A 26,281-nucleotide genomic window follows, 5' to 3' on the forward strand; every position below is an offset into this window, starting at 1 on the left:
GACGAAGGGACCCAGCATGGGGTCTGGCAGGTGGCCAGGACTCAGGGCCAGTGCGCTCTCCCACTGATCTTCAGAGAGGGGCCTAGCCCGGCCCTCTGAGGGATTGCTATTCTGAACAGTTGCCAGGAAAGGTGATGGCATAGCTGTCACTCCTTTCCTTAGCAAATCCCATTTTATGTCCAGTGAGAACCCTTCCTGGTGAGGATTCAAGCTCATGTTTGTTTCTTTCCTCACTGCTTGTGTAGTAACTTTCTGATGGGCGCCAAGGTGGTCTTCTCCCATAAAACCTGTCCAACGGTCCCCGGAGGTTGGGGGTTTGGGAGGGTACCTGTTGACAGGGCCAGGCTTTGGCACACCCTGGGAGGATCAGCATACTCTCCACGTGCCCTGTGACCTACCCCACTTTTTCTGTCCTCTTGCTGACCCACACATTCTGTTCCAGCCCAGCAACTTTCCCACCTGCCCCTCACAGCCTCGGGGGGCGGGGTGTGTGTGTCCATTTCCTTCCCTACAGGCCAAACTGCACATTCTTCTTCAGTTCATCAAACTGGACCTCAGCTTTTTCTCACCTCATCTTATTCCCACAGATAAATCCTCCAAGCAATTCTTGCCTCCAGGGATATGTATCAGAATGCGATGATTTTTTTTCCCCTTGGTTTACTTTTGTCTCTCCTGGAACCCTTCATGGACCACAGTTGCAAACAGGATCCTCATCTTCTAATCATAGAATCCCTATGACACGGTCGTGGTAAACGTCTATGATGTTGGGACGGTCTAGCATCTGGGACATATCTTTCCAGCCCAGGGTCTTTGGCTTTGTAATTCTGAAGGACATTGGAACTAAATATGGGATTCCTGTCCCAGTAAACGTCATCATTAGTACTCATAACGTATTATTTATAAGACTGTGCAGTCTTGGAAATAACCATACTTTGGATTTATCTCAGCTGTTTAAGTCAAAGATCTTTATTTTTGAGCCTCTTTCAGACAAAGGTCTTGCAAGAATCATAAATGACAGATGGCACACAAATCACATTTTCTCCTCCACCACAAAAGGACAGGTTCAATAATTTTTCGTGATCTGTTTTGAGTGGCCCAGATCACTGGGAAAACATTGCTGGATTTTTTTTCTGATCTACCACAGAACTTTCTAAGTCAGTTCAAATGTTGCTGCCTATTTTGGCTGTCTTAGTTCCTACCAGGAGAGAAAGAGCATAGACAGAATAGGCGTATTTCATAAAATTGGCAGTACACAGCTTTGAAGGGACATTGGTGAAGCTGGAGACACAGTTGGCAGCTGTTCCCCCTCCTTCCCCCCTCGGGAAGTGGACCCAGAAGTACACGGCCAGGAAGTTGTAACGCGGCGAGTTCCTCATGCTTTCACCAGCCAGACCTCATTGCGACGTCCGTAGGGCTTCATGGGAGGGTCATACCCAGTGCAGAAGTAGATGTCACTGCGGCAGGTGGCTGTGCCCTCCAAGGCTGTACGCAGCTGGGTGGCATGAGCTATGTAGTCGGCTTCCTTTGCGTAACCACCAAACTGCCTAAGGTAGAAAAGAATGAGGGGCTGATTAGGAGAAGACATGATCCCCAAGGGGGCGGGGGGAGTCTTTCTTATTTTTTATTATTTATCATTTTCTAAAGATTTTATTATTTATTTATTTATTTATAAGTAAATGGTGTAGGCAGAGGGAGAGGGAGAAGCAGGCTCCTTACTGAGTGGGGACCCTGACATGGGGCTCAATCCTAGGACCCTAGGATCATGACCAGAGCCGAAAGCAGACACTTAACTGACTGAGCGAACGGGGTGCCTTTTTTTTTTTTAATTTTATTGAGAGCAGGGCATCTTTAAAAAAAAAAAGAAGTCACTTGCCACTCTCACTATGACAAGCATGCTAGAGCAGGAGCTGCCACTCCCTGACGGTGGATTTGATCCCTCCAAGCCTCGGATCCTCACTTGTGCACCTGGGATAGGCTGTGTTTTTCCTCCAGGGTCGTTATGAGCTTTACAATAATGGATGTGAATACATCATACAATAATGGATGTGAATAGCTCTAATGCAGAGCCAGAAACACAGCAGTCAAGTACTAAGCATGAGCTTGCCTTTCCTTCCCAAAATGTCCCCAGGGATGGTAGGCTGACCTGCCCCTAGGCCATGGCTTCACCTTTCTCTCTAGCTCCCTCCTTCCTTGGCAGCTCCTCCTCCAGGCCCCTCTTTCTCCAGCTGGAGAAGGAGGAAGATGCAGGGGCAGTAGGTAGGATAGAGCTGTAGCTAACGCCTCTCCCCCAGCAGATCCTTTCTGATGAGTGAGCACATCACAGTGGTGACAAGTAGCAGCTTTGTTAAAAAACAGAGCGACCAAAGGGCCCCAAGGAAGTCTTGGGAGGCCCCGTGGCAAGCTTGAAGCATGCCCCAAATAAAGAAATCACTTCTAATAAATCCCTTTTCCTGTTCAAATCATGAAAGCTCTCTTTTTCTAGTAAGTAAAAAGACTTTCCTAAATCGGGCTTCTCTCTTAATGGCAGAAGGTGGGTACAGAGAAGGAATAAAGCTTGCCTTTTCCAGATGATTATTCCCTCCTTACGTCATCTGCCTACGCTCCAAAATTCATCCTGTGGCCTGCCCTAAATATACCAGTCTAAATCTGGGTTGCACTAAAATCTTTATTAGAGTCAAATATGTCCCCATTTCTAATGAGCTTTATGACTCAAAAGTCTGAATCTGCAGCAGGCCAAGATTAGGCCAAATGCATTATTTTTGGTGGGGTTCTCTGAGTCATGCTTTGCTCTTTTATAAGTGGTTAGTCATGCTCGACAAGCATTCAGCATGTTGATTACAGGGTTATTGATGTAAAAACACCCAGGATTTCATCTTTAAGGGATTGGTTCTTCCAACGTCTAGACAGTCGCTACAGTACACGGACAGAGCTGAGACCACTTTGGAATAGAGGAGGCTTGGTTCAAGTATATTGAAGAAAGATCATAGGCAGATGAGGAAAACTGAACGCTAGCTTCACTGAGGCTCAAATGAGAGGAAAGTGGATTAGTAGACCCAGGGTGAACATTAAGGGAAGACTATTCTGGCAGTAAAAACCTGCAAGACTATGGGATTACTTTGAAAGAATGCCTATAGGTTGAGAACCACTTGCCTGAGACAAATCAGATGTCAAAGGTAGGAGCGGGTGTTGAGTGTCCCCTGTACCCTGCATTCAGGCTGTGAAACTTGATTATTATCCTTGAAAATGAGCCGTGTTGGATCTTGAGGCTACTGGGTTTTAGAAATGTCCAAAGGAAGAGGGGTCCTCAACTCCTCAGTTGGTGACAAAAGGGCTAGCTGTGTGCTCAATCCTACCCCGGCCCCTCTCTCGTTCATGGTCTTGGGCAAATGCTTTAACTTCTCTAAACCTCAGGTCCTTCGTGTGCTAAGTAGGGCTGACCAATCCATCTTAGAAGGTTGCTGTGAAGACGGAGGGAGACAGGATGGAGGCTGCTGTGCACAGTGCTGCCTCATAGTAGGCCCACGACAAACAGGAGCTATTATTGTCACTTTGCAATTGCTCAGGACAGCCATCCGGTTCCCTGCCTCCCGGGATGAGGGACATGATGCAAATCTCAAGTAGTATTAGGAACCCAGGAAGAGAGCCTAGGAATGACCAGCTGGCTTGATGAACTATCTCACCTTCTCCCCTGGGCCTTCTCTCAAAACGCTAATCTTCAACCCCACTTCCTTTTCCCATTCTTTTTCCTTTTTCTCTTTCTTTTCTCACTCTCTTCCCCCCTCCTCCCTCTTCTCCCTTCATTCCTTCCTTCTTTCCTTCCTTTCTTCCTTCCATCCTTTCTCTCTTCCTTCCTTCCTTCCTTCCTCAGCACTTATGACCTTCTAACATACTATATAATTCATTTACTGTGTTCATTGTTTATGGTCTGAGTTTCCCAGTAGAATATAGGCCCCATGAAGGCAGGGATCTGTGTCACTTTCTGTGCAATGGTGTAGCCAGAGCACCTAAAAGGTACCTGACACATGTTCAATCCTTTGGCCAAGTCAACAATTCTGGGGTAAACAGTAAAAGTTAGTGTCTTCAGGTCTTCAGGTTGATAGATGTCAAGATGATCACACTTAAGACTGTTTGCCTCCACATTCACTCACTCATATAATGAAATCTGAAGCACACACTAAGGGTGGGAATTTAAACAAGGAAACTGGATTGACTGGAGCCACACTGGGAAGGGCCTTGAATGCCGAGCCGACGACTTTGAAAAGGTGGGCTTACAAAGGCTTTGAAAGTAAGGGGCTGACATGATCAGGTTTGTTTTGGAGAAATCCCTCTGGCAGCAGTGGAGGGAAAGAGATGGAATTGTTGGAGGCCAGGAACAACCATGTGTGAGATGGCAAAGGCCTCTGAACAAAGGCAAACTCGACAGGTGACGAGAGGTGAGGGGAGGTGGGGAGAGCTGGAAGTTGAGGATTCTCCAGGGTTTCCAGGGCAGTCTCTGGATAAAAGCTGCTGCTAGAGATGCTAGGGTGAAGAAAAGGAGGGGTGGGGGTGACTGATAATATGGTTTGGGGGCCATGTTGATATGAAGGTATGTCTGTGAAATGCATTCATGAAACAGCTGTTGTGTACCCAAGTGTGTGTCAGGCACTGCAAATCTCCTCAGAAGACCTGGCAAAGAACCAGAGCCAGAGATCCTGTGTTGGGAAGAGGTGTGCCTGGTGACAGATACTGGGAGTCCTCAGTGAGTAGGTGCTGACTACCATCATGGGAAGGAAGGAGACAAGGCCTAGATGGTGAGCAGACGTAGAGGGTCAGTGGGCTGCTCTTGGGCATCCTGGTCCCCAGGTGGTGGAGGAAGAAGTGGCTTTGGCAGGGGCCCTTGAAGAAGGAGCTGTCTGAGAAAAATACAGAAACCCAGCAAGTGATACGGAGAGTGTCATCATCTGGGGATTTGTAAATTCACTTAAAAAACGCTCCCCAAACAAAACAAAAGCAATTTGAAAATATTTATTCCCAGGCCTCCAGAGATGCCGATAATGAGGATAAAAATTTCCCTCTTGCTTCATCATGGAAACTTCTACTAGAAAACAAGCAGAGCGAATGGGCTAGGAAACAGCAGACACGTGTGTCCTCCTCACAGCCAGTCTAACAAACACCCCCTCCCCCAAGCACAGAACTGCACAAACGAGCCAGAAAACCAAACCGCACCAGGTACGTGGCCCTACTATGCCCGACAGAGGCCCAGTGCTAGTTCTTCGGCTCGTTCGGGGAGAAGCCACCCCGCTCCTCTCTGCCTCAGCTTCTAAGTCCAACACGGAGGGTAACACAGTGCCCACAGCTCCCCGCGTTCACAAGCATGTTTGAGTGTGACTTCAAGAATTCTCATAAAGCCCTTTGAGCTCCTCAAAGGACATAAACATGAAGTCTACACATTATTTTTGTAAGCCTATTAACTAGTCTCTGTCTCCATCTTCAAAGAAGTTCTCCTCCAGGGCACTGTATTTTATCTCCCCCTATGTCAAGAGTTCAGTATTTGGAACAAAGATTTTTGGTTACCATGGGAACCGAGGAAAGACACTCCCCCATTACAGAAACACAAAAGGAGCTGACTACAAAGGTCTGGAAGAGGTTTGTGGGGTGGGGATGAGGCAGGTATCAATGAGGCAGGCAAACAGATGGAGGCTTTGGTCCCAGGGGGGCAAGAAATCACAATGGTCGAGGCATGCATTGGGGTAGATGGAAAAATGGATGGTCTGAGGCTTTAACAATCAACAAGTCAACACAGATTGGGGAGAGTCTATGCACGGAGCTCTGTGCTAGGCAAAGGAAGCGTAAGACTAGGAGCTGACAATCTCGCGTCAACAGGTAAGAAGCTTCACCCCATGAGGCATTTCATTCAGTCGGACTGAACCATGCTTACTGAGTTGAGCAAGACAAGGCCCAAAACACAAATTGGATACCACAGAGCTATAAAGATGATGAAGACGTCTTTCTACCCTTGTGAGGTCTAACTGCAGTGGTCAGGCCAGCGACACACATAAAGATTATATAGGACATAAGGAAGCACTAGAAGGCAGGCAGAAGGTACAGATGGAATGCTCTGGGGGGTGGGGAAGAGGCAGTGATTGGTTCTGACTTAGAACATGAAGGGAAGGAGTTATGGAAGACCTGATAATAAGCCGTTGTTTACTGAGCATCTCTTCTTGATGTCAGCGATGAACAATATGACAAAAATGCCTGGCCTCAAGCAGCTACCACTCAGCAGAGGCTGGAGAAGGGCTGTAGGAGGAGCTGGGTGAGCGGAAGTGGGTACTGCATGTGGACGTGTTTGGGGGGGGGGGCATGCCTGAGATCAGGTGGACACGGAGTGGGGGCGTGTTGTGGATTAGATGCCATGACAAAGCGTTTTTACTAGGCTTCACTGCCTGGCTAGACATCTGGGGACCCAACCCAAAGTTTACCCATCCCCCATCTCATTTTATTACCAGCTTGGGCTTTGGTCCCAACCCTAACGAGTGCCCGAGCAGAGCTGAGAGGTGGGGGGAGGTAGTGGGATGGGTCCCCTGCTTGAGGGCTGGCGGTGATGAAAGGACACCTTAGAAGGGGCAGAGGTGGAAGAACTAGGAAAAATCAGGAGGACAGAGCAATAGTTGAGGCAGGAGATGCTGAAGACCGAGGCAGGGAGGATGGAAGGGAAGGCACAGCTAGGAGGTGACTAGGACTTGGCCAACAGTTGATGTGGAAGGTGAAGGAGTCAGGATGCCATTTGAATGGGATGAGTAGGAGGATGGATGGGACCTTTTTTAAGACGGAACACAGGGCATCAGGTCTGGGGAGGAGATCTGAGCTTCATTTTTGACCTATTGATTTGGGAGACCTTGGGGAGGTTTAGGTGGAGATGCCTCCAGGGGGTGGAGGGGAGGCTGGTGCTTGGGAAACATGGCAGCAACAGCCATGTTGACTCAGGCTCATCCCCCTTGGACTGAAGCCACTTCCAAGGACCCATTCGTAAAGGACTGGTGGGATACCTGACCCGTTGTAGGGGGAAATGGTGATTAACTAGGTTTTAGATTCAGAATCTTGTCACTGGCAGGGCTCTTAGAAGTGAGGTGGCTTCAGTGTTAGAGGTACTCGACAGACATGTGCCAAATGGGACAAACTTGCCGCCGAGCACACGCATTACTCAGTGTAACTGCTGCACATCTGTGCAGATGATGTTTGAATTCCTCTGGCCAAGGCTTCCTCACCCTGTGTCCTGTCCATCCTACTGGTAGAGACTTAATGCTGGAAGGCTTTTCAGTAAGAAATGTGCCTCCCTATAATTTCCACCCACAAAGACCACTTCTCATCTCTGAAATAGCACAGGCCTGGGAAGCCTGGGTGGCTCATCAGTTAAGCATCTGCCTTCAGCTCAAGTCATGATCCAAGGGTCCTGGGATTGAGTCCCACATTGGGCTCCTTGCTCAGCAGGGAGCCTGCTTCTCCCTCTGCCTGCTGCTCCCCCTGCTTGTGCTCTCTCACTCACTTGCTCTCTGACAAATATATAAACAAAATCTTTTAAAAAATTAGTAACACAGGCCTGAAATATCAGAGATGTTTGTTTCTCATCTATTTTCCCCACTAGGAAAGACTAGTTTTTCCTGCTTCAAAGAGTGGACACGTCACTTGTTCCCTGCTTTATTTTGAGCACTGACAAAATTCTTGGCACAGAACAAGGGAATAATGAATACATGGTTTTTTGACTGAATGAATACATGTGTAAATGGCTTCATCTTGGTCACATCGTGTTGAGTCTGATGAATGCTAAGGCATTTGAGGGAGATGAAGAGATGGTCAGGTTGGAGATGTACTGATGGAATGGTGACAGCTGAAGCTACGAGAAGGGACCAAGATCTTTAGGGAGGAGAGGAAAAAAAAGAAAAGAAAAGGAAGAGATAAGTGCAGAGAAGGCAAGGACAAAGACTTTCATCTGCTTATTTATTCCTCAGCTTTTAACTGAGCACTTACTAGAGGACAGCCTAAGGCCCTACCCTCAAGAATATTCTAGTGAGGAAGAAGACAATAAACGCATGAACAAATAGGTATATAATGCAGATGAGAATAAGTGAAGGGAAGAAAAACCAAGCAGGGTAAGAGGACAGAAAAGGAAGGGGTGCTACTTTTGATAGAATGGTCAGGTGAGGGGCGCCTGGGTGGCTCAGTGGGTTAAAGCCTCTGCCTTCGGCTCAGGTCATGATCTCAGGGTCCCGGGATCGAGCCCCTCATCAGACTCTCTGCTCAGCAGGGAGCCTACTTCCTTCTCACTCTCCCTTTCTCTCTGCCTACTTGTGATCTCTGTCAAATAAATAAATAAAAATCTTAAAAGAAAAAAAAAAAAGAATGGTTGGGTGAGGCTGCTTGAAATAAAAATGACAGAGTTTAGGCATTGAGTAGACCAAGGAGGCAAAACTGTATTATGTCTCCCATGGCCAGAGCCTCCTGTGATGACAGGTAGGCGCTGGAATTATCTAGGAACGTGACTAACACTGGTCTACAGCTGTCCTGAGCGGTAATATGGAACACCCTAGAGGCTTAGCAGTTCTTTCCAAAGTTCTCTTTCTCCAGGTTGAGCTTCCCAAGCTGCCAGTGGCCTCAGTAGGGCCTGGTCCTTTAGAGAGGAAAACAACAGCAGCATCCCTTGGGCACCCTGTGGCTGACAAAGTTGTATCACACGCACACTTTGTTGGACCCTAACAACAGTGTGTCATACGTTCTATTTTATAGATGAGAAAACTGAAGCTCAGACAGCCCAGCTGTAAAACTCATAATTATTAGAGTTGTGGTTTGAACTGAAGTGTATTTGTAGTTGCTTGACTTTTTGTTGTTAATTCTAGTAAAACTTGATCTGATTCTTGGAGAGCGATGAAGTCAAGAACAGGAAAATGGGATAACACTGACCTAGGGTCTACCTAACGTCCAGCATCATGTAGGCATCTACGGATACCATGTTTCCTCCTCATGACAACCCTGGGCGTTAGGTACTCTTTTCCCATCTTGTACTTGGGGAAATTAAGGCCGTTCGGTGACACACCAAAGGTCGCGTGGCCATCGAGCAGAAGAACTAGGATTGGATCAGAGGTCACCCCGACATTGACTCCTGGTTTCCAGCTCTTTCCTTTATGCCCAGACATTTCACTAAAACCATCACCCTCTCCTGCCACGGGTCTCTGTTGAACCCAGTGCTACACTGTGGAAAGGAGGCTGAGCTGTAATTGAAGCGGCCTCCAGGGCAGTGAACACAGAGGGAGCTGGAATGTGGCCACTCATACAAGTGTGAGGATACCTTTATTGCCTCTTGTGACCACTAGGAAGATTCTGATAGTGTCAGTCCTTCCTAGCCTCCTATCCATTGACTGGTAATACATACCGCTAAAAAACGCATAATCCCTTTTGAACAACCCTTCATGATGTCCTACAAAAGGAAGCCTAAATTAAGGAGGCAAGGCTTTCATTTTAGAATTAATTTTGCCATCTAATGCCCTTACGTGTATTTGAAATAGTACTTTTGCCTTCTGCCACTTCATTCACTCTGCCTTCCAGGTAAGGCACTCTTAAAGCACATTTGGCTGCGCAGTGACACCAAGTGGCTAGATGAGGAATAACACATGCTGATTTAAGACCGTGGGTTAGGTTTAAAGAAAAAAAAAAAAAAAAAAAAACCATTCACAGAGCCATGCCAGACACCCTATTTATCACATTCAGCGGTTTAGGTTTCAGAGAATTAATAGGAAACTTTCACAGACTGGACTTTAATAGTACCTTTTAAAGAGATACCCTGTCCCTCCGTAAGGAACCAGGGTTCCTTGGAGAAATGTCAAACTCCAGCTCTAGGGCAAGAAATGCCCAGATGTGTTTGAAACATCTAGTCGCACCAGAAAGCAAGGAAGCTACCCTAGAGTACTAGAGTCTTGTCAAAAGGACCAGGCCAAATATGGGACAATGTGAGCATCAGTAAGAACAGCTGCCAGGAAAGGAAATACATCAGTTGTGTTTAAATTAGTATGTTGATACTGGCCCTCAAAAAACAGAGACCAATGCCGCCTTGCCTGTGGAGGATGTTCAGGAATGAAATCAATCTTCTGAAAATGGGCAAAGAGAAGGCAACGAGCTAAAGAGAAGGTATCTTGCCTTTTTTCTGTGCCTCCATCTCAGAGAAGTCAAATAGCAGAAAAGAGGAGGTTTCTTTTTATCAAAGGACACCAGCTAAAAAGTGAAGGAAAAATAGAGGACATTGTCATTTTACAAACTCGAGTGAAGCCAGGCATCTAGGTAAGGGTGATCTGCAGTCACGGGTGTCGCAAAAACAGAAGTAAGTGAACGTGATGAACTCCCCGGTGGTGGTCTACAACACTACCTATGAAACACGCTCGCCGAAGGCGCCGGCCTGAATCCATCGGTGCCTCTGGTTCTAACTACTAACTCACAGGCAATGCCGGAGGCAGAGGAACATGTTGAAACACCACGGAAAGGCAGTCTGCAAAATTCAGACTATGGGAAACAACAGGACACATGATCCATAAACAGCCATGAAAAATGGAAAGGTATAGTAGTGAGAAAAACCACAGATTAGTAAAAGCTTAAAAGGTGTACCGACCAGGGATGCCTGGGTGTCTCAGTCAGTTAATCGTCTGCCTTTGACTCAGGTCATGATCTCGGGGTCCTAGGATCAAGCCCCGAGAAGGATTTTATTTGGATCCAGGTTCAAACAAACTTTAAAAACAAATGATCCAGTAGTGGGGGAAATCTGAACGCCGGACATTTTCTATTATGACACTAATGACATGCTGTTTAAATTTTAGGAGTAATAAGACATTATGATTATATTTTTAAAAAGTCTTTATAGTCACACTGAAGTATTTATGGATGAAATTAATACAATGTCTGGAATTTGCTTCAAAATGACCCAGTGGAGGGGCTGGGTGACAGTTGTGAGGGTATACATGACACAGGTCTGACCTTGAGTTAATTATCATTGAAGGTGAATGATGGGTTCCATTATCTTATTCTGGTTTTGTTTTTTGTTTTTTTTTTAATTTGTCAGAGACAGAGAGAGAGAGCACAAGCAGGGGGAGCAACAAGGGAGAAGCAGGCTCTCCGCTGGGCAAGGAGCCCGATGTGAGGCTCGATCCCAGAACCCTGGAATCATGACCGGAACTGAATGCAGACGCTTAACCGATGGAGCCACCCAGGCGTCCCTCATTACCTTATTCTATCTTTTCTTAAGTTTGGAAATTTCCATACTAAAAAGTTAAGGACAAAAGAAAACCATCGGACCAGCCACCTTGAAGGTTTATGGAACTGATTTAATCACGTCAACCTCATTCCTTACGAAATCAAGAGGGCAAAGGGAAAAAATAATTACTGAAACCTACCACAGCTCATACACATTAAGTCATTTGTAAAAACAGGAGCATCTTAGTGACTACTGAAACATACTCTTTAGTAAAGTCCTCTGAGGGAGGTTGTTATGGGAACTTAACAGATGGAGAAACTGTCTTAGAGAGGCTGAGTGGGATTCAAACTAAAATATACTTGTTCATTAGAGTACACCAGCCGGCCTCCCAAGACACGTGGGGAAGAGACGGAGAAGAGGGAGCAGGAATGAGGGTGAGACATTGGAGACACAGCACCCAAGATTTAAGGAGGCCCTCACTCTCAGAGCCAATCCTGTACTTAGACCACTGTGAAAGTGGGCGCCTCCTTAAGTTGTGTACCACAGCCACCTCGCTTCCCCACTCTAGTCCCTGTCCTTGGGAAAGATATTCCTTACCTGGAGTTTGCTTTCCCTGCTGCCTCTGTGGCGAAGGCTGGAAGGTCTGAATGATGACGGGAGTAGAGACCCGGCTGCAGTACACGCACTGTCCTCTAGGGGGCACGACTACGGCCTACCACTGCCCAGACCAGCCAAGCTCCGGTTCCCTGCTTCAATGTTAGCTCCAGATAAAGCTACGCCCTCAGGTAGCAGTATTAGAGCCAGGCAGCCCAATAAGTCAGTTCAGAAGCCCTGGGGAGTGGACAAAACTGTCCAGGACAAGATTATCTGTGTATTTATTTTCCCTCAGGTGGTTCTAGAGTAGAAGCAAATCCACACCTATAGTTAATGCTGGTAAAGCTCCTGGCCTGTGACTGTACACGGTTTGGTGCCTGTCATAAAGGAGGATTTTAACAAATGGGGGGGGGGCACTGATTCTCTACAAGAGACTCAGTTTCTGAAGGGGGGTTGGGGCCCAAAGAATAAAGACACGCAACCACCTGCACCTATTATGCTCTATAGTCAAAAGGAACATGACCCCAAATGAAGCTCTGGAAACAGGACGAGAACGGTCCAAGGACCGTGGACAATGAACAACGGAGGGGATGGCCGTCCAGTTCTGGCAAATACTCCCTGCCTTTCTGGCATTCAAGGGGTAAAAAGGACAGCCCCCAAGTCCGATATATATTCTATACTCATTTATGTATTTGTGACCCCAAACATCAGCTTGACTTAGCTATTCCCTGAGTCTCCCAGAACCCTACTGAGGCTAATGTAGGTGTTCAGCCTAAACTGTGAGGATACTCCAACCATGCCAATTTGGCAAATGGCAAAGTATTTAGTCAGACATAAAGCAAATGTTTGTGTGCCATGAGCTGAAGAAAATGAAATGAGAAATTGTCAGGACTCAGTATTTAACTTAATTCATCAATAATATAAAGAAATTAAGAAAACAATACTATTTGAATCAAAAAGAATAAAACACCTAGGAATAAATTTAACCAAGGAGGTAAAAGATATGTATACTGAAAACTGTAAGACATTAATGAAGAAAATTGAAGAAGACACAAATAAATGAAAAGAGATTCCATGCTTATGGATTGGAAGAATTAATGTTGTTAAGATGTACATACTACTGAAAGCAATCTATGGATTCAATGCAATCTCCATCAAGATTCCAAGGGAATTTTTCACAGAAATAGAAAACCAACCCTAACATTTATATGGAACTACAAAAGACCCCAAACAGGGGTGCCTGGGTGGCTCAGTGGGTTAAAGCCTCTGCCTTCGACTCAGGTCATGATCCCAGGGTCCTGGGATCGAGCCCCGCATCGGGCTCTCTGCTCAGCAGGGAGCCTGCCTCCCCCTCTCTCTCTGCCTGCCTCTCTGCCTACTTGTGACCTGTCAAATAAATAAATAAATAAATAATCTTTAAAAAAAAAAAAAAAAGAAAAGGACCCCAAATAGCCAAAGCAACCTGGAGGAAAAAAATAAAAAGAATAAGGCTGAAGCACATTTCCTGATTTCAAATTATATTACAAAGTTATTGTAATCAAAACAGTGTGGCACTGACATAAAAACAGATATATAGATCAGTGAAACAGAATAGAGAGCTCAGAAACAAACTCATGCATCTATGGTCAACCAACTTACAACAAAGAAGTCAAGAATAGTTTCTTCAATAAACAGCATCTGGAAAATTGGATAGCAATAGGCAAAAGATTGAAACTGGACTTCTATCTTACATCACACAGAAAAAAACAATGCAAAATAGATGAAAGACTTGAATGTAAGACCTGAAACCATAACATTCCTTGAAGAAAACATAAGGAGTAAACTCCTTGGCATCAGTCTTAGCAACAATTTTTGGTATTTGGTGACAAAACCAAAAATAAACAAATGGGACTACATCAAACTGAAAAGTTCTGTATAGCAAAGGAAACTATCCACATAACGGAAAGGCAACCTACTCAATGGGAGAAAATATTTGCAAGTCATATATCTGACAAGGAGTTAAAAGCCAAAAGAAATAAACAACTCCTATAACTCAACAGCAAAAAAGCCACACATTCTGATTAAAAAATGGGCAGGGGATCTGAACAGACATTTTTCTGAAGAAGACATACACATGGCCGGTAGGTACACGGAAAGGTGCTCAACATCCCCCATCATTAGTGAAATACAAATCAAAGCCCTAATGAGATATTACTTCACACCTATTAGAATGGCTGGTATCAAAAAGACAACAAATATGTATTAGCAAGGCTGTGGAGAAAAGGGAATTCTCATTACTGTTGTCACGGGAATTGGTGCGGCGGCTGTGGAAGACAATAGGGAGGTTCTTCAAAAAATTAAAAGTAGAACTATCCTCGGATCTGGCAATTCCACTTCTGGATAGATAGCCAAACGAATTGAAATCACTATCTTTTTTTTTTTTTTTTTAAATTTTTTTTAAAGAGATGAAATCACTATCTGGAAGAGCTATCTGCACTGCCATGTTCACTGCCCCATTATTATAATAGCCAAGATATGGAAACAAGCTAAGGGTCCATCAGGAGATGTAGGGATAAAAATGTGGTATGTCTATACACATAGCAGTATTATTCAGCCAAAAAAAGAAAGAAACTCTGCCATTTGTGACAATGTGGATGACCTTAAGGATGTTATGCTAAGTGATAATAACTTGGACAGAGGAAGGAAAATGCTCTATGATCTCACTTATATGTACAATTAAAAAAAATAACAACAACAACTGAGCTCATCGATACAGAGAAGAGATGGGTGGTTGCCAGAGATGGCATGTGGGAGGGGAGTGGGAGAAAAGGGTGAAGGTGGTCCAAAGGTACAGATTTCCAGCTATAAGATAAACTAGTCCTGGGAATGTGATACAAAGCAAGGTGACGATAGTTAACAATACCGTCACGTATATTTGAAAGTTATGAAGAAAGCAGATCTGTGAAGCTCTCATCTTAAGAAAAAGAAATTATAACTATGATGGATGTTCAATAAACTTACGGTGGTGAACATTTCATAGTATTTCTATATCTCGAAGCATTGTATGTTGGACACCTGAAGTCAATACAATGTTATAGGCTAATTATATCTCAATAAAACTGGAATAACATCTAAATGTAATGCAAATGTTCACTGCAGATGATCAAGGAGTGGTTATGGAGATCAGATGTTACCCTCCGATCACCAGAGAATCATTTCCTTACAGGGAATAGACGGTGATGCTTTCCCTCTCCTCAATCTTAATGCTGTCATCGGTGGGAACTGGCGGGTTGCTCTGAAACTGGTTTGGAATCCGGAACCAGACTTTTAATTTCTTCTGGAGGGAGCCATCATCACCAGGAAACACAGCAAAGGAAATAGGAACTGTCATCCCCATTCCGATTCCTGAAAACATAAAACCCCACAGAGTGAGGGGGGTGTCACAGACAGAACTTGCTCAGGACCGTGGAAGAGCAGCTAGTCTCCTTCTTCTTCCAAGACAGTATTTTTGGTTCTTGAAATTAATAACAAACCTTCCAGGTGTTAAAACTATATAGTCAGATATACACAAAACAGCTCTTACTTGTATATACTGGAAATAGGAGTGTAGTGATTCAACTCGTTTGGAAAAAATTATTTGGTGATACATATCAAGACTGTAAATATATCAGTATCTAATTACCTTCTGTTTAAATGTGAATTTTAAGGAAGTAATCCAAAATATCTTAAAGGCTGTAGGTAATAGGATATTCATTGCAGCAGAATTTATAATTGTCAGAGACTGGGAGCCATGTAAATGTTCAAAACAGGAATATGTCTAAATTACAGGTACATAATGCAATATAATGTAGCTGTCAACAACCACACTTAAGAAGATAGTTTAGCTCTAGTGGAAAATAGCTATAAAGTAACTATAAGTACCGGAAGGATACACGATTGCACAAACACTATGATTACATTTTAAAGGCTTATTAAAAAGCCCTAAAGAAATACATTCAGAAGGCAACAATGATTGCAATAAAAAAGACGGATCAGGGGTACTGTTTTGTTATTTTCAAGATTTTCTTTAATGTTTAATCACATAAAAAGTTTTTTAAAGATTTTATTTATTTGGGAGGGGAGGGGCAGAAGGACAGAGAGAGAGAGAGAGAGGGAGAGAGAGAGAGAATCCCAAGCAGACTCTGTGTTGCACATGGAGCCCAATGTGGGGCTTGATCTCACCACCCTGAGATCACGACCTGAGCTGAAGCCAAGGGTTGGATGCTCAACCAACTGAGCCACCCAGGTGCCCCGGATTTTATCATTTTTATACAAATATTCTTCTTCTAAAAAACATTACAACAGCACTAAGAAGGAAAAGATTTCTTCTTGATCTCCTACTGGTTGACTTATTGTCCAAAGCCTGATTACTTTGGTGTTACTAAATGCTACTGAGGTTAATACCAGTTTCTGACTTTCTAAATTATCAGCCTGAGAAATATCCTAAAAATTAAACATCACCTTTCTTTTTTCTTTTGCCTTGCTTTTGACCCATTTGGGGTCTGCACTGATTCTAAAGAGCAGTCCAAGTTAGAGAGCTTTAGAGTTAAGTTCATATTTAAATATGGTTTCCATGCTGACAGGTACACTGAAACTTCAGACCCATTGTTTTAAAAATAGGGGCGCGGCCAGCACAGACTGCCAGGTCTAAGAACGGGACAGCCTAAAAACTCTCAGCCCCTTCATTTGCCAGAACACAGCCGAGGACCTGGCATACTCATCGCTCAGTGAGCCTCAGAGCCCCGTGGATTCTGAGCGACCTGGGGACCGGGCAGAGAGGTTCAGCCTGGAGGTGGAGGTCTCAAGACTGAGGCTGGCCTGGCTCTGTGACTTGGCTTTCCTCACTCAGTCAACCAGTCCAAAGATATTATAAGCACTGCAGGGTTGATACCCCCCGAGTGTATGTTCACGCCTGGGAGAGAAGCATGCATCGGTGATATGAAGCAGGGAGACCACACACCAAGGGGTAGGCTGGGATGGAGTCAGTGTGGTCCCCCTAGAGCGTTCTTGTGCACAGAGCCCAAGTTCATGTGCTACTGAAGCAGGTGGTGACAGGTGCCCTGTGGCCCCTTCCTGTATTTTCCCCTGATGACATGAGACCTAGCAAGCTTGCCTCTGAGCCCAGAACTACATCATTCAGGGATACTCACCCTTGTCATTGGTGCCTCCCACGTACTTCATGACTTTGGGCATTGCTTCCCGGAGACCCTCATCCACAGGCTTGTCTGTCACTTCCACTGTGGCAAACTGCCCCCCTTCACAGGTCCTTTCCTCATAGGAGACGTCTTCCTAGAGATAGAATTTACATACAAGAATTAAAATGGCAACCTGTGATTACTCTAGAAGCGGTAATGGTCCAGTTAAAAGAACGGCTAAAGAACTTTTCATAATGAACCTGGGCATGGTGACAGGGTAGAAGAGATGGTCAGGAGTATGAAGGGCCGTGAGAAGATTCTGCGATTTCTTACAAACGTAGAGTCAGCAGAAAAAACTTCAAATAATCAATACTCTGAGAGATAAGAGAAGATATTGCATCCAAAGCCACTCAGAACATCACCAGAATGCTATAAAAATAGGATGTTCGGAGATCAAAGAGCTCTTAGAAATTAAAAATATAACAGAAATGAAAAATTCAGGGGAGAAGTCAGAAGATAAAGCTGAAGGAAATCTTTCAGAAAGTCAAGTAAAGAGGCAAAGACATAGACAACAGAAGAGAACTGGAAATTAGAGAATCAAGCCAGGAGATCCAACATCTGAATGACAGGACCGCCAGGAAAAAGAGATGAAAATTGGAAAGGAAGAAAGAAAGAGATCCAACAACAATGTCACAAACTCGAAGGCCCCAGGATTAGCCTCATTCTAAAAGCAGGGCGGCAGGTCAAGAAGAATCAGGGTCACTCAGAGAGGGAGACAAACCATTAAGAGACTCTTAACTCTAGGAAACGAACTCAGGTTCCTGGAGAGGAGGTTGGTGGGCAGATGGGGTAACTCGGGGACAGGCATTAAGGAGGGCACGTGATGTAACGAGCACTGGGTGTTATATACAACTGATAAATCACTAAACTCTACCTCTGAAGCCAATAATATACTATATGTTAATTGATTGACTTTAAATTAAAAAAAATAAAAATAAAAGATCCTATGGCAATTTTCAACAAATTAAAAAAAAGAAAAAAGAAGAATCAGAGTCATTCTCTTCACTTGTACTATTCCCAGACACGACTCCTCATTCCAACTCATCTCACTAAATCGTACTCCCCTGAATGCTCAGCTCCCCTGCCAATCCCCCCAAAGCCAGAGTGGACCCCCGCTCCTTATGACTACTCTCCACGTGAGTCTCTGTCCTAAGGTCATTATCCTTTGCCTTATGGACGCTTGTGGCCCTCCTCCATCCCCTCTTTTCTTCCTTGTCCTTTGGTATCTCATACCATACAATCTCGTATTCCTTGAACATACGCTAAAGACAGTGTTTTTCAAACTTGGGAAAGAATCACGATTCAAAACAAGAAATGTATTTTTACCTCATGCCCTTATCAAGAACACACACATGATTGAAATAGGGTTTCACAAAATGATACTTCACCCTTATGGAGGAGGGTGAATATACCAGCCTTTTCTTTCTTTCCTGTTGACTTTTACTCTACTCAAGTGAATTTTATTCTATTTTACCAAGAGAAGAAAGACATACTCTATATTGATTTTACTCTCTGGTAATGGAACACTGTGCAGTTTGAAAAATCTGCTCTAAAGTCTTTGTGGACAAGAACTACGTGGACTACGTGGACCAGAACAATGCCATGGAGCATCGTAAATTAGATGCTCAATGGGTGTTTGGTTATGGATTAAGGAGCTGACTCTCTTACTCATGATTGTGAAAAATAAGCCGAAGACGTGGCCGCCCCGGCTGGGCAAATGGGCCTTCCTGGGACATCCTAGACTAAAAGTCCTCAACTCCCAAGGGGACAGAATGACTATTTGGAGGTGGGTAGGGCTGTGGGGCTAAGGGGTCTGTATAGTCTGAAAAAGTACACTTACATTCTAGATTTATGTTTAGAATGGAAAAAAAAATTTTTTTTTTTTTTGGTGATGCAAAATTAAAGAAGAATAGTGAGAAAGGGGCCCAGGAAATCTGAAAGGTTTCTGAGTGCCAGTTTCATCAACTTCCCTTCACGCGGGGCAGGGGAAATTGCACCAGACTATGAATCAAGAAGCTCCAAATCAAATCTACTGTGTCATAAGGGGGATGGCTGTGAGGTCCTCCCCTTGGAAAGTGTTGCATTTCCAAAGGGCCTTCAGTAGCAAGCCGTGCTATATAAACCTGGGGTGTTTTGCCCTTTCTGGCTCTGTCACAGCAGAGACTAGACTCACCCTTCATTTGAGGTCCCTTGGAGTCTTGCCACTCGTGTTTAAAATTCTAGAAACGCTACTCTGTGAATCACAGAATTGCAGCCTGAAAGCCGTTTTAAAGTTCGTCCAATCAAACTAATTTCCCAAAGAGGAAATGAAGCACCAGAGGCACTGAGTTCCCCAGGAACACACAGCTACTAAGTGGTGACATTGGCACCAGAATTCCAATCTCCAAACCCTAGTCTAATGCTAACTGCCGGGCTCGGTACTGTATGGGGGATGATGGGAATGCTTTTAAGCATCTTCCTTTGGCTACTGAGTTAGTTCTTCCTGTTGGACATTTGGATGTCTGTGTCCAGCTCCGAACAGGGGCAGCTAAAGTCATTGAATGTAGCTTCTTCTCTCACAAACGGAGAAACTGATGACAAGCTCTCACTGGAGAAAAGACCTGGCTGGCTCTTTCCTTCATTCTTTCTTTCCTTCTCTTATTAATTCAACCAACAACAATGGAGCTTCTCCTATGTTCTGAGCACTGTGCCCTGTGCTAAGATACAGCAGTGATGAATGATAGTTTCTGACATTGGGAGGGGGGTGGCCTGGTCTAATAGAAAAACCAGGTTATAATCTGATGACATATTTAAGAGGAGAGGCAGGGCAGCATGGGGACACAGAACAAGACTACTTTGGTTATTCTGGGGGGCAGGGTGTGTGTTGATGTGCTCGGCTATGTCCAGGCTGACCTAAGAACCTTGAGGTTCTTCAAGATCATCCAACTGGACATCCAGTCACTGATGCATGGATTTATTGAGAAATATTATTGAAGACCTCTGCCAGGTGCTATGGATTTGGAGAGTAAGACGGTATGGGCAGTCTAGTGGGGTGGTGAGAAGATTATGAAATTATCATATGATGTAGCAAATGTTCTGAAAGTTTGGGGAGGGCAATTTCAGGTAGCAGGCACCACAGGTGGAAAAGAGCAGAGGGGAAGAACACAGCTGGTTTGCTGGGGCTGGAGCAAATGCTGTCAAGCAGGGCACAGTGAGAGAGGCAGCTGCAGATTCTGGCTAGGCCAGACCCCTGGAGGACTCCTAGGGTGCCATAGGGAGGATTCTGTAAGCATCGTTCCAGTGATGGTGAGCTGAGTACAAGTCAGTTTCATCTATCCCAAATTCGTTCAATGGACTTTGTGATCCAAATGTGGGATTTTGAGTGGGAGGAGTCCTGGCACAGAAAGGAGTTCTGGAGATCCTACAGGTGATCTGTGCTCTCAGACTCTTCTCTAGGCAGAAGGTCCATGGCAAGAGAAGAAAGGCTGCCAAGAAAAGAATCCAGTTTGATTCGGAGAGCCAAGGCCCCCATGATAATTCTACCAGTCCTTTTTTTTTTTGTTAAGATTTTATTGATTTATTTGAGAGAAAGCAAGCAAGAGGGAGAATGACAGAAAGCCTGAGCAGGAGGGAGGGACAGAGGAAGAGGGAGAAGCAGACTTCCTGCTGAGCAAGGAGCTTGATCCCTGGGACCCTGGGACCCTGATCTGAGCTGAAGGCAGACACTTAACTGACTGAGCCACCCAGGCACCCCATAAATCTACCAATCTTTAAGGCTCAACTCCACCTTCTCTTCCTGAGTGATCCATCCTTCCCATGAACTCCAAAGGCTGAGAACATTAGGGCTAGAAGGGCCCATTCATATCTATCAGTTCATTTGCCTCCCAGGACAGATAGGCAAACTATCCATTGCACAGCTGGACATGTGGGTGTGGAGCTCAGTAGGAGACTGACACGCGGGATAAATTTGGAAGTCATCAGCAAAAGGGGAAACTGAAGCTGTGAATGAAATTGAGATTGCTAGGGAATATGCACAGAGCATTCTGTATCACTTAATCATGTTAATGAATGCCCTACCTAAAAGCCCTCATTCACCAAGTTCTTAGCCTCTCCCAGATGGTCCAGGTACTAGTTAGCTTTTATCTACCTTGCCCACCACCCAGAGCACTTCCTCATTGGCCTTCTGCTATTTCCTTCAATGCCACAGTCATTCCTGCCTCAGGGCCTCTGCACTTGCCCCTACTGCCTGGAGTACCTCTTTCCTGTCTCTGCCTGATGGACCCCTACTTATCCCAAAAGTCCCAACCTAAAAGTCACTTCCTCAAAGAGGATCCTCATTTAAAACAAGTTCCCGTGATATTTTTTTATAGACCCCTGGACTTTCACAACACAAGAGTTATTGTAATTATAAATGAATAATAATGTGTTTAACCTCCATCTGTAACCATAAGCCCCATGGGGTCAGGGGCTATCTGTGTTTACCACTGTATGTCTTAGCATCTAGTACCATGTCTTGCATATAGTAGGTAATAGGAGTATTTGTGGGAAAGGAGGCTGTGGCATAAAACCTGGTTTTACTCGAAAGACAAGGAATAGAATAGACATAGCTGGGCAGACAGATGAGCAATTAGTCTAATTATACCTATGCGGGAGAAAAGCAAACTCACAATGTCTTAAGGTGGTACTACAGAAGGTCCCACCCGATTTGATAGCATCTATGTCCATAAACTCATTTGAACCACTGGATCACTGAAGATTTAGGTTGGAGAGATGGACATTGCAAAACTACCCAGTTCTCCAGGGAGAATTTAAATAGAGTTCTATTTCCACAGAAAATAAAGCACCTAAGTTAACACAGCTAACACATTCGATTCTTCCAATTTAGTGTCTTTAGTGTGTGTCCTTGTCACATGGAACATAATAACAGCCCACCTCTGTCCCAGATTCTGCTAGCTTATGCTCCCAATCAGATATGGCTTTGGCCCAAGACCGCAAATACCAGTTTTCAACATTCCCCAGGAACCCTGGTCAAATTCAGATCCCAGACAGGGATCTTGAAACAATGCCTCTTGCTATGGAATTTGCAAGGTCCTTTGCGAGGTCATTTTTTTTTCTTGCCACCTGCTGGGGTGGGTATTACATGTTGATTCTGGAAGCCAGCTTTCTCATTGTAAAAAAATAATTTCTCATCATAAGAAAAAATAATATAGCCCACCTAACTCAGAACTTTCCATGTGTCAGGTATTGTTTTAAATACTTTGCATGAATTTGTTCCTGCAATCCCTCCAATGATCCTGTGAAGAAGTGAGTGTTTTTATCTTTATTTTCAGGTGAAACTGGAGCACGAGGGGTTCAGTAACAGGACTGAGTTACAGTGGGCAAGTGGTAGAGCCAGGATTCAAACCCCTGGGCAGTCGGGTCCTAACCAATGTGCACAGGCTGGGAAAAAAAAAATCCCATTAAGGCGTCAGTTATTAATATCAGTCCTCCTCTGAGCATCCACAAGACCCACCTAATTCAATACAGTGTGAACAGTGTGCTCACCTCCTTCCCAAACCAATGTGGAAGGCACCTGATAAGCTCTGCAGCAGCCCGGATCTCCCCATCACAATCAGTCCTGAACATATGGTTAGCCCGAACCTGAGCTACACAGGGCCCACTGTCTGCCATCTACTGGCCCAAGAAAATGGGCAACGATTCCTGACCCAGATGCTACCCGGGGCAAGAGAGATAATTCCAGGGAGAGTCTGTCTTCAAAGTAATAATCCCCTGAATTTGTATATTTTTTAAAAAAGTCTTATGAGTATCTTTGAACAGTTACATAATTGTCACATAGGCACTGTCATTCTCATATTACATCTGAGAGACTTCAGGGTTCACAGTGCTTAGAAGGTTAAGTAACTTACCCGAAATTACCTGTGAAACTAAGGGGAAGCCAACTGTTACCATACCCTACCAAGTGCTAGGTATCTTATAGCTGGTTACCTCATTGAAATTCCCAAACATTCTTATAAGATACAAATTGATCAGCTTCAGAGAAGTTAAGCAAGTTGCCTTTGACGACACAGCTAGGAAGAGCAGAGCTGAGTTCTGTCTGACTGAATGATATTACCACATTTGTAGGGTGTATGAGTTTACAAAGCATTTTCATGTTTTTTAAAAAATGTAATATTTATGGTTGATCTGGGAGTAGATGGGAGAGGTATTTTTATACCTATTCTACACCTGCAGAAACTAAGAACATTCGGGTCAAGTGATCTGCATCAGCCTGGTAGCAATATCCCATATGGCACCATGTTCCCATCAAAGGTTGAGGGAAGATGCTTATCAGAGAACTGTTACCTGAGCTCAGAGACCTGGGTTACTTGGAAGAAGCTAGAACCATGGTGGCCTGTCTAGAAAGAGCTGGAGCTACGGAGAAACTCTTGGTGCCAGAGACCTGATAGTTTGGAGAAAGAAAGGGAGAAATACCTTCTTCCTTCCCTGCCACCCTTTTATCTCCCACCAGTGCCTCCCTCTGGGTGAACCTCACTGGGAGTTATCTGACACTGGAGCCTGGGAAGTAGGCAACTGGAATCAGCCCGCACTCCAGAGTGAGACACGACCCCCACTCCAGACTCCAGACTGAGACCCAGGGAATGGGCGAGGGAGGCATATGAGGACAGACAGGTGGTACAGCCATCCAGACCCTGTATTGGAAATTGTCTGTTACCCCAAAAAGACCCAGAGAGCTGGATTCCACTACAGAAGGGAGAGCTCTCTGGGAGCTGTTGGTAACATGGGGATTCTTTAAGCGTTAGGGCCAAAAAGCATCCTAGACATTCCTGGGCTGAGTCCACAGATGAGCACATGCACCTCACACAGGCAGGGTCTCGCCACGGACAGTTCTGGCGGCCTGCAGTTTATGAACATTGGTAGGTAAACAGGTAAAACTGACATTATTTGCCCCACTAGAAACCACAGCCTCATTCCTCAAATTCCCTATTCCTTCCTCCCTTCCCTGCTTGTTTTTCTTCATAGCCTTGATTGGCAGCTGATAACAATGTATTTGACCTGTTTACTTGTGCATTAGCCACTAAAATGTAAGCTCCACGAGGATGGGGGTTTTGTTGGTTTTATTCATTGCTTTATCCCCACTGCCTGTAAGAGTGATGTACACAGACGGTACTCAACAAATTTTAGTTACTTGTTGAATACATTAATTCTAACTTGGGAGAGTTCACGTGAAGAATCTGGATTTCTGGTTTTCCTTAAAAATCTGGCAATCCTGGTTTACATCCCTGCATAGCAACATGGCTGCTCTTTGTAGAGGGGACCCTGAATTCTTTCTCGGATTTGCCTCAGTCCCCACCTTGCCTTAGAGTCTAACACAGGCAGCTTCACTCATTTCCGTAGCTTGCCTGGATGCTTGTAGGCATCTGAATGTCACCCCTGATCCGGGCTCGACTTGGTCATTCTAACTGCAGCTGAGGGAACTCAGAGACAGACAGATGAAGTGACTGGGCTCTGGTTATAGCTGCGTGAAGGGCCCAGACTAGTCTGGTTGAGGGCTTTTGTGTGACCATCATCGCGCTGAGTACCAGAACTGCGTCCCCAGACAACACAGTCCTTTAACATAGGAGGTGCTGAGTGGTGAGCTGAGTATACAAAAGGCATAAAGTACCTGTTTGCACGGAGACTATAATCTAGCTGCAGACTTTTCGTTTTCAGGGGGCAATCCAATTTGCTTGTGTTAGCACTGATGTCAATTTGGGGGGGAGACAGCAGTCATGCCCTTTTCACCCATCCTGTGTTCCAGGACCCAACTCTGGGAGTTCCAAGGGCCAGCATACCATGTTACCGCTCTGGGCCTTTGCGCATGCTCTCCATTTTTCTGCGCCCTCCTAACATACCAGAAACCCAGGTGAAGACACTTTCTCCGGGAAGTCCCCCTCATCAGCCCCTGGCAGAACGGATCCGTCCTTCCCCTGTGCTCCCTCCCGTGCACGTTTACTTCGGTGGAGCACAGATCTTGCTTTATACTCATGTCTCCAGTAGCTGGGAATTTGAGGACAAGCACGTTTTTGATCTTTTTGCACCCGAAGGCCTCTCAGCAAAGAAATGCTCAGAATGCTTAGGATGTTTACATGAATTAATGCATTCAACAGGCGCTGTTCTGTCGCCGCGCCTTGACTCCTCTCCTAAAGCGATCTCTCCTCTTTGTCTCCCCTCCTCCCAGTAGAGCCCTCAGCCTGCTGCTCTGTACTTCCCTTTCACTTCCTCCTTCCCAGTTCGCGTGCTGGGCACTGGAAGGCCGTGCCCCTCCCCGGCAGAAGCCAAAACGCACATTCTGGGGCAGACCGCTTGTCCCACCTGCCCGTCTGAACCCACGCCAGCCCCGGTTAGGGGGCGGTGGGCGGGCGCAGCCCCGCTTCAGGTCCTCGGCAGCCCTGCGGGCCTACCTTAGCCCCTTTGCTCAGGACCTGCCAAGGCCACGTCTCTACGCTCCCGAACAGCGAGTTCTTGATCATGCCCAGCATGATGTGGCTGCGGCGCTCCGGGGGCACCTGCGGACTCACGGCTCCAAGGGCAGCTGGGGCGAGCGGGCCGGGTGGGCTGGCGGGCGCCTCCGACTCCGCCCCGCGGAGAGGCGCTGGGAGGCCGCCGCGGCGGGACGGGGCGGGGCGGCGGAGAGGCCACGCCCCCCGCCGCCGGCCCCTCCTCCTCTACGGAGTCTACTGGCTGGGGCCTGAACACAGATTCTGCCTATGGGATTTAGGCTGCAGTGATGGAGAACTTTCTATATCCCAGTCCCGACTTTCCCCCACCCGCATCCGCCCCGGCTTCGGCTCTCAGGTACCTGGGCACCAAACTTCCAAGCCTCTGGATTCCTCTGGAGCTTTTTTTGCCCTCCACCCTAAGGCTCTACATCCCGCGTACTGCATAGACAAGGTTCATAGGCTGTGTGGGCCCCGTCCTAGAGACACCTGATTGCAGCATCTCCACCGACATTTCCTGGTTTGTCTCCCACTCCACCCCATTACCTCTCATCAAGACGGCTGAAAAACCATCTTAACTAGTTTTCTCTTTACCACTTCCTTTCCTCTAATCGGTTTTAATCACAAATTCCACGTTAATTTCCCACAGCATGGCTTGGCTCATTGTGTCCTTCCAATCAAAACCTTCTAACCAATTTCATTACCGTTTGTTGAGTGCCTGTTTCCCGACAAGTATTTTGCAAATATCATCTCTACTCCTCACACCACTAAACATTACATATTTTATAGCCTTTTTACAAAGGAGGAAC

At 45.5% G+C, this 26,281-nt stretch overlaps 1 protein-coding gene across 1 annotated transcript; it reads right to left on the reverse strand.

The window, feature by feature from the left end:
- Window positions 1-950: 950 nt before the first annotated feature.
- On the reverse strand, window positions 951-25,650 carry HEBP1 (heme binding protein 1). The gene is made up of 4 exons (XM_080812186.1): window positions 25,437-25,650; window positions 16,972-17,110; window positions 15,007-15,187; window positions 951-1,544 (listed from the first exon to the last, which is right to left on the reverse strand). The coding sequence occupies exons 1-4, from the start codon at window positions 25,512-25,514 to the stop codon at window positions 1,373-1,375; spliced, it is 570 nt and encodes a 189-aa protein (XP_080668312.1). The 5' UTR covers window positions 25,515-25,650; the 3' UTR covers window positions 951-1,372.
- Between the last annotated feature and the right edge of the window lie 631 nt (window positions 25,651-26,281).

The sequence above is a fragment of the Martes martes genome (genome assembly GCF_963455335.1).
Source record: "Martes martes genome assembly, chromosome: 8".
In the NCBI taxonomy this organism is placed as follows: Eukaryota; Metazoa; Chordata; class Mammalia; order Carnivora; family Mustelidae; genus Martes; species Martes martes.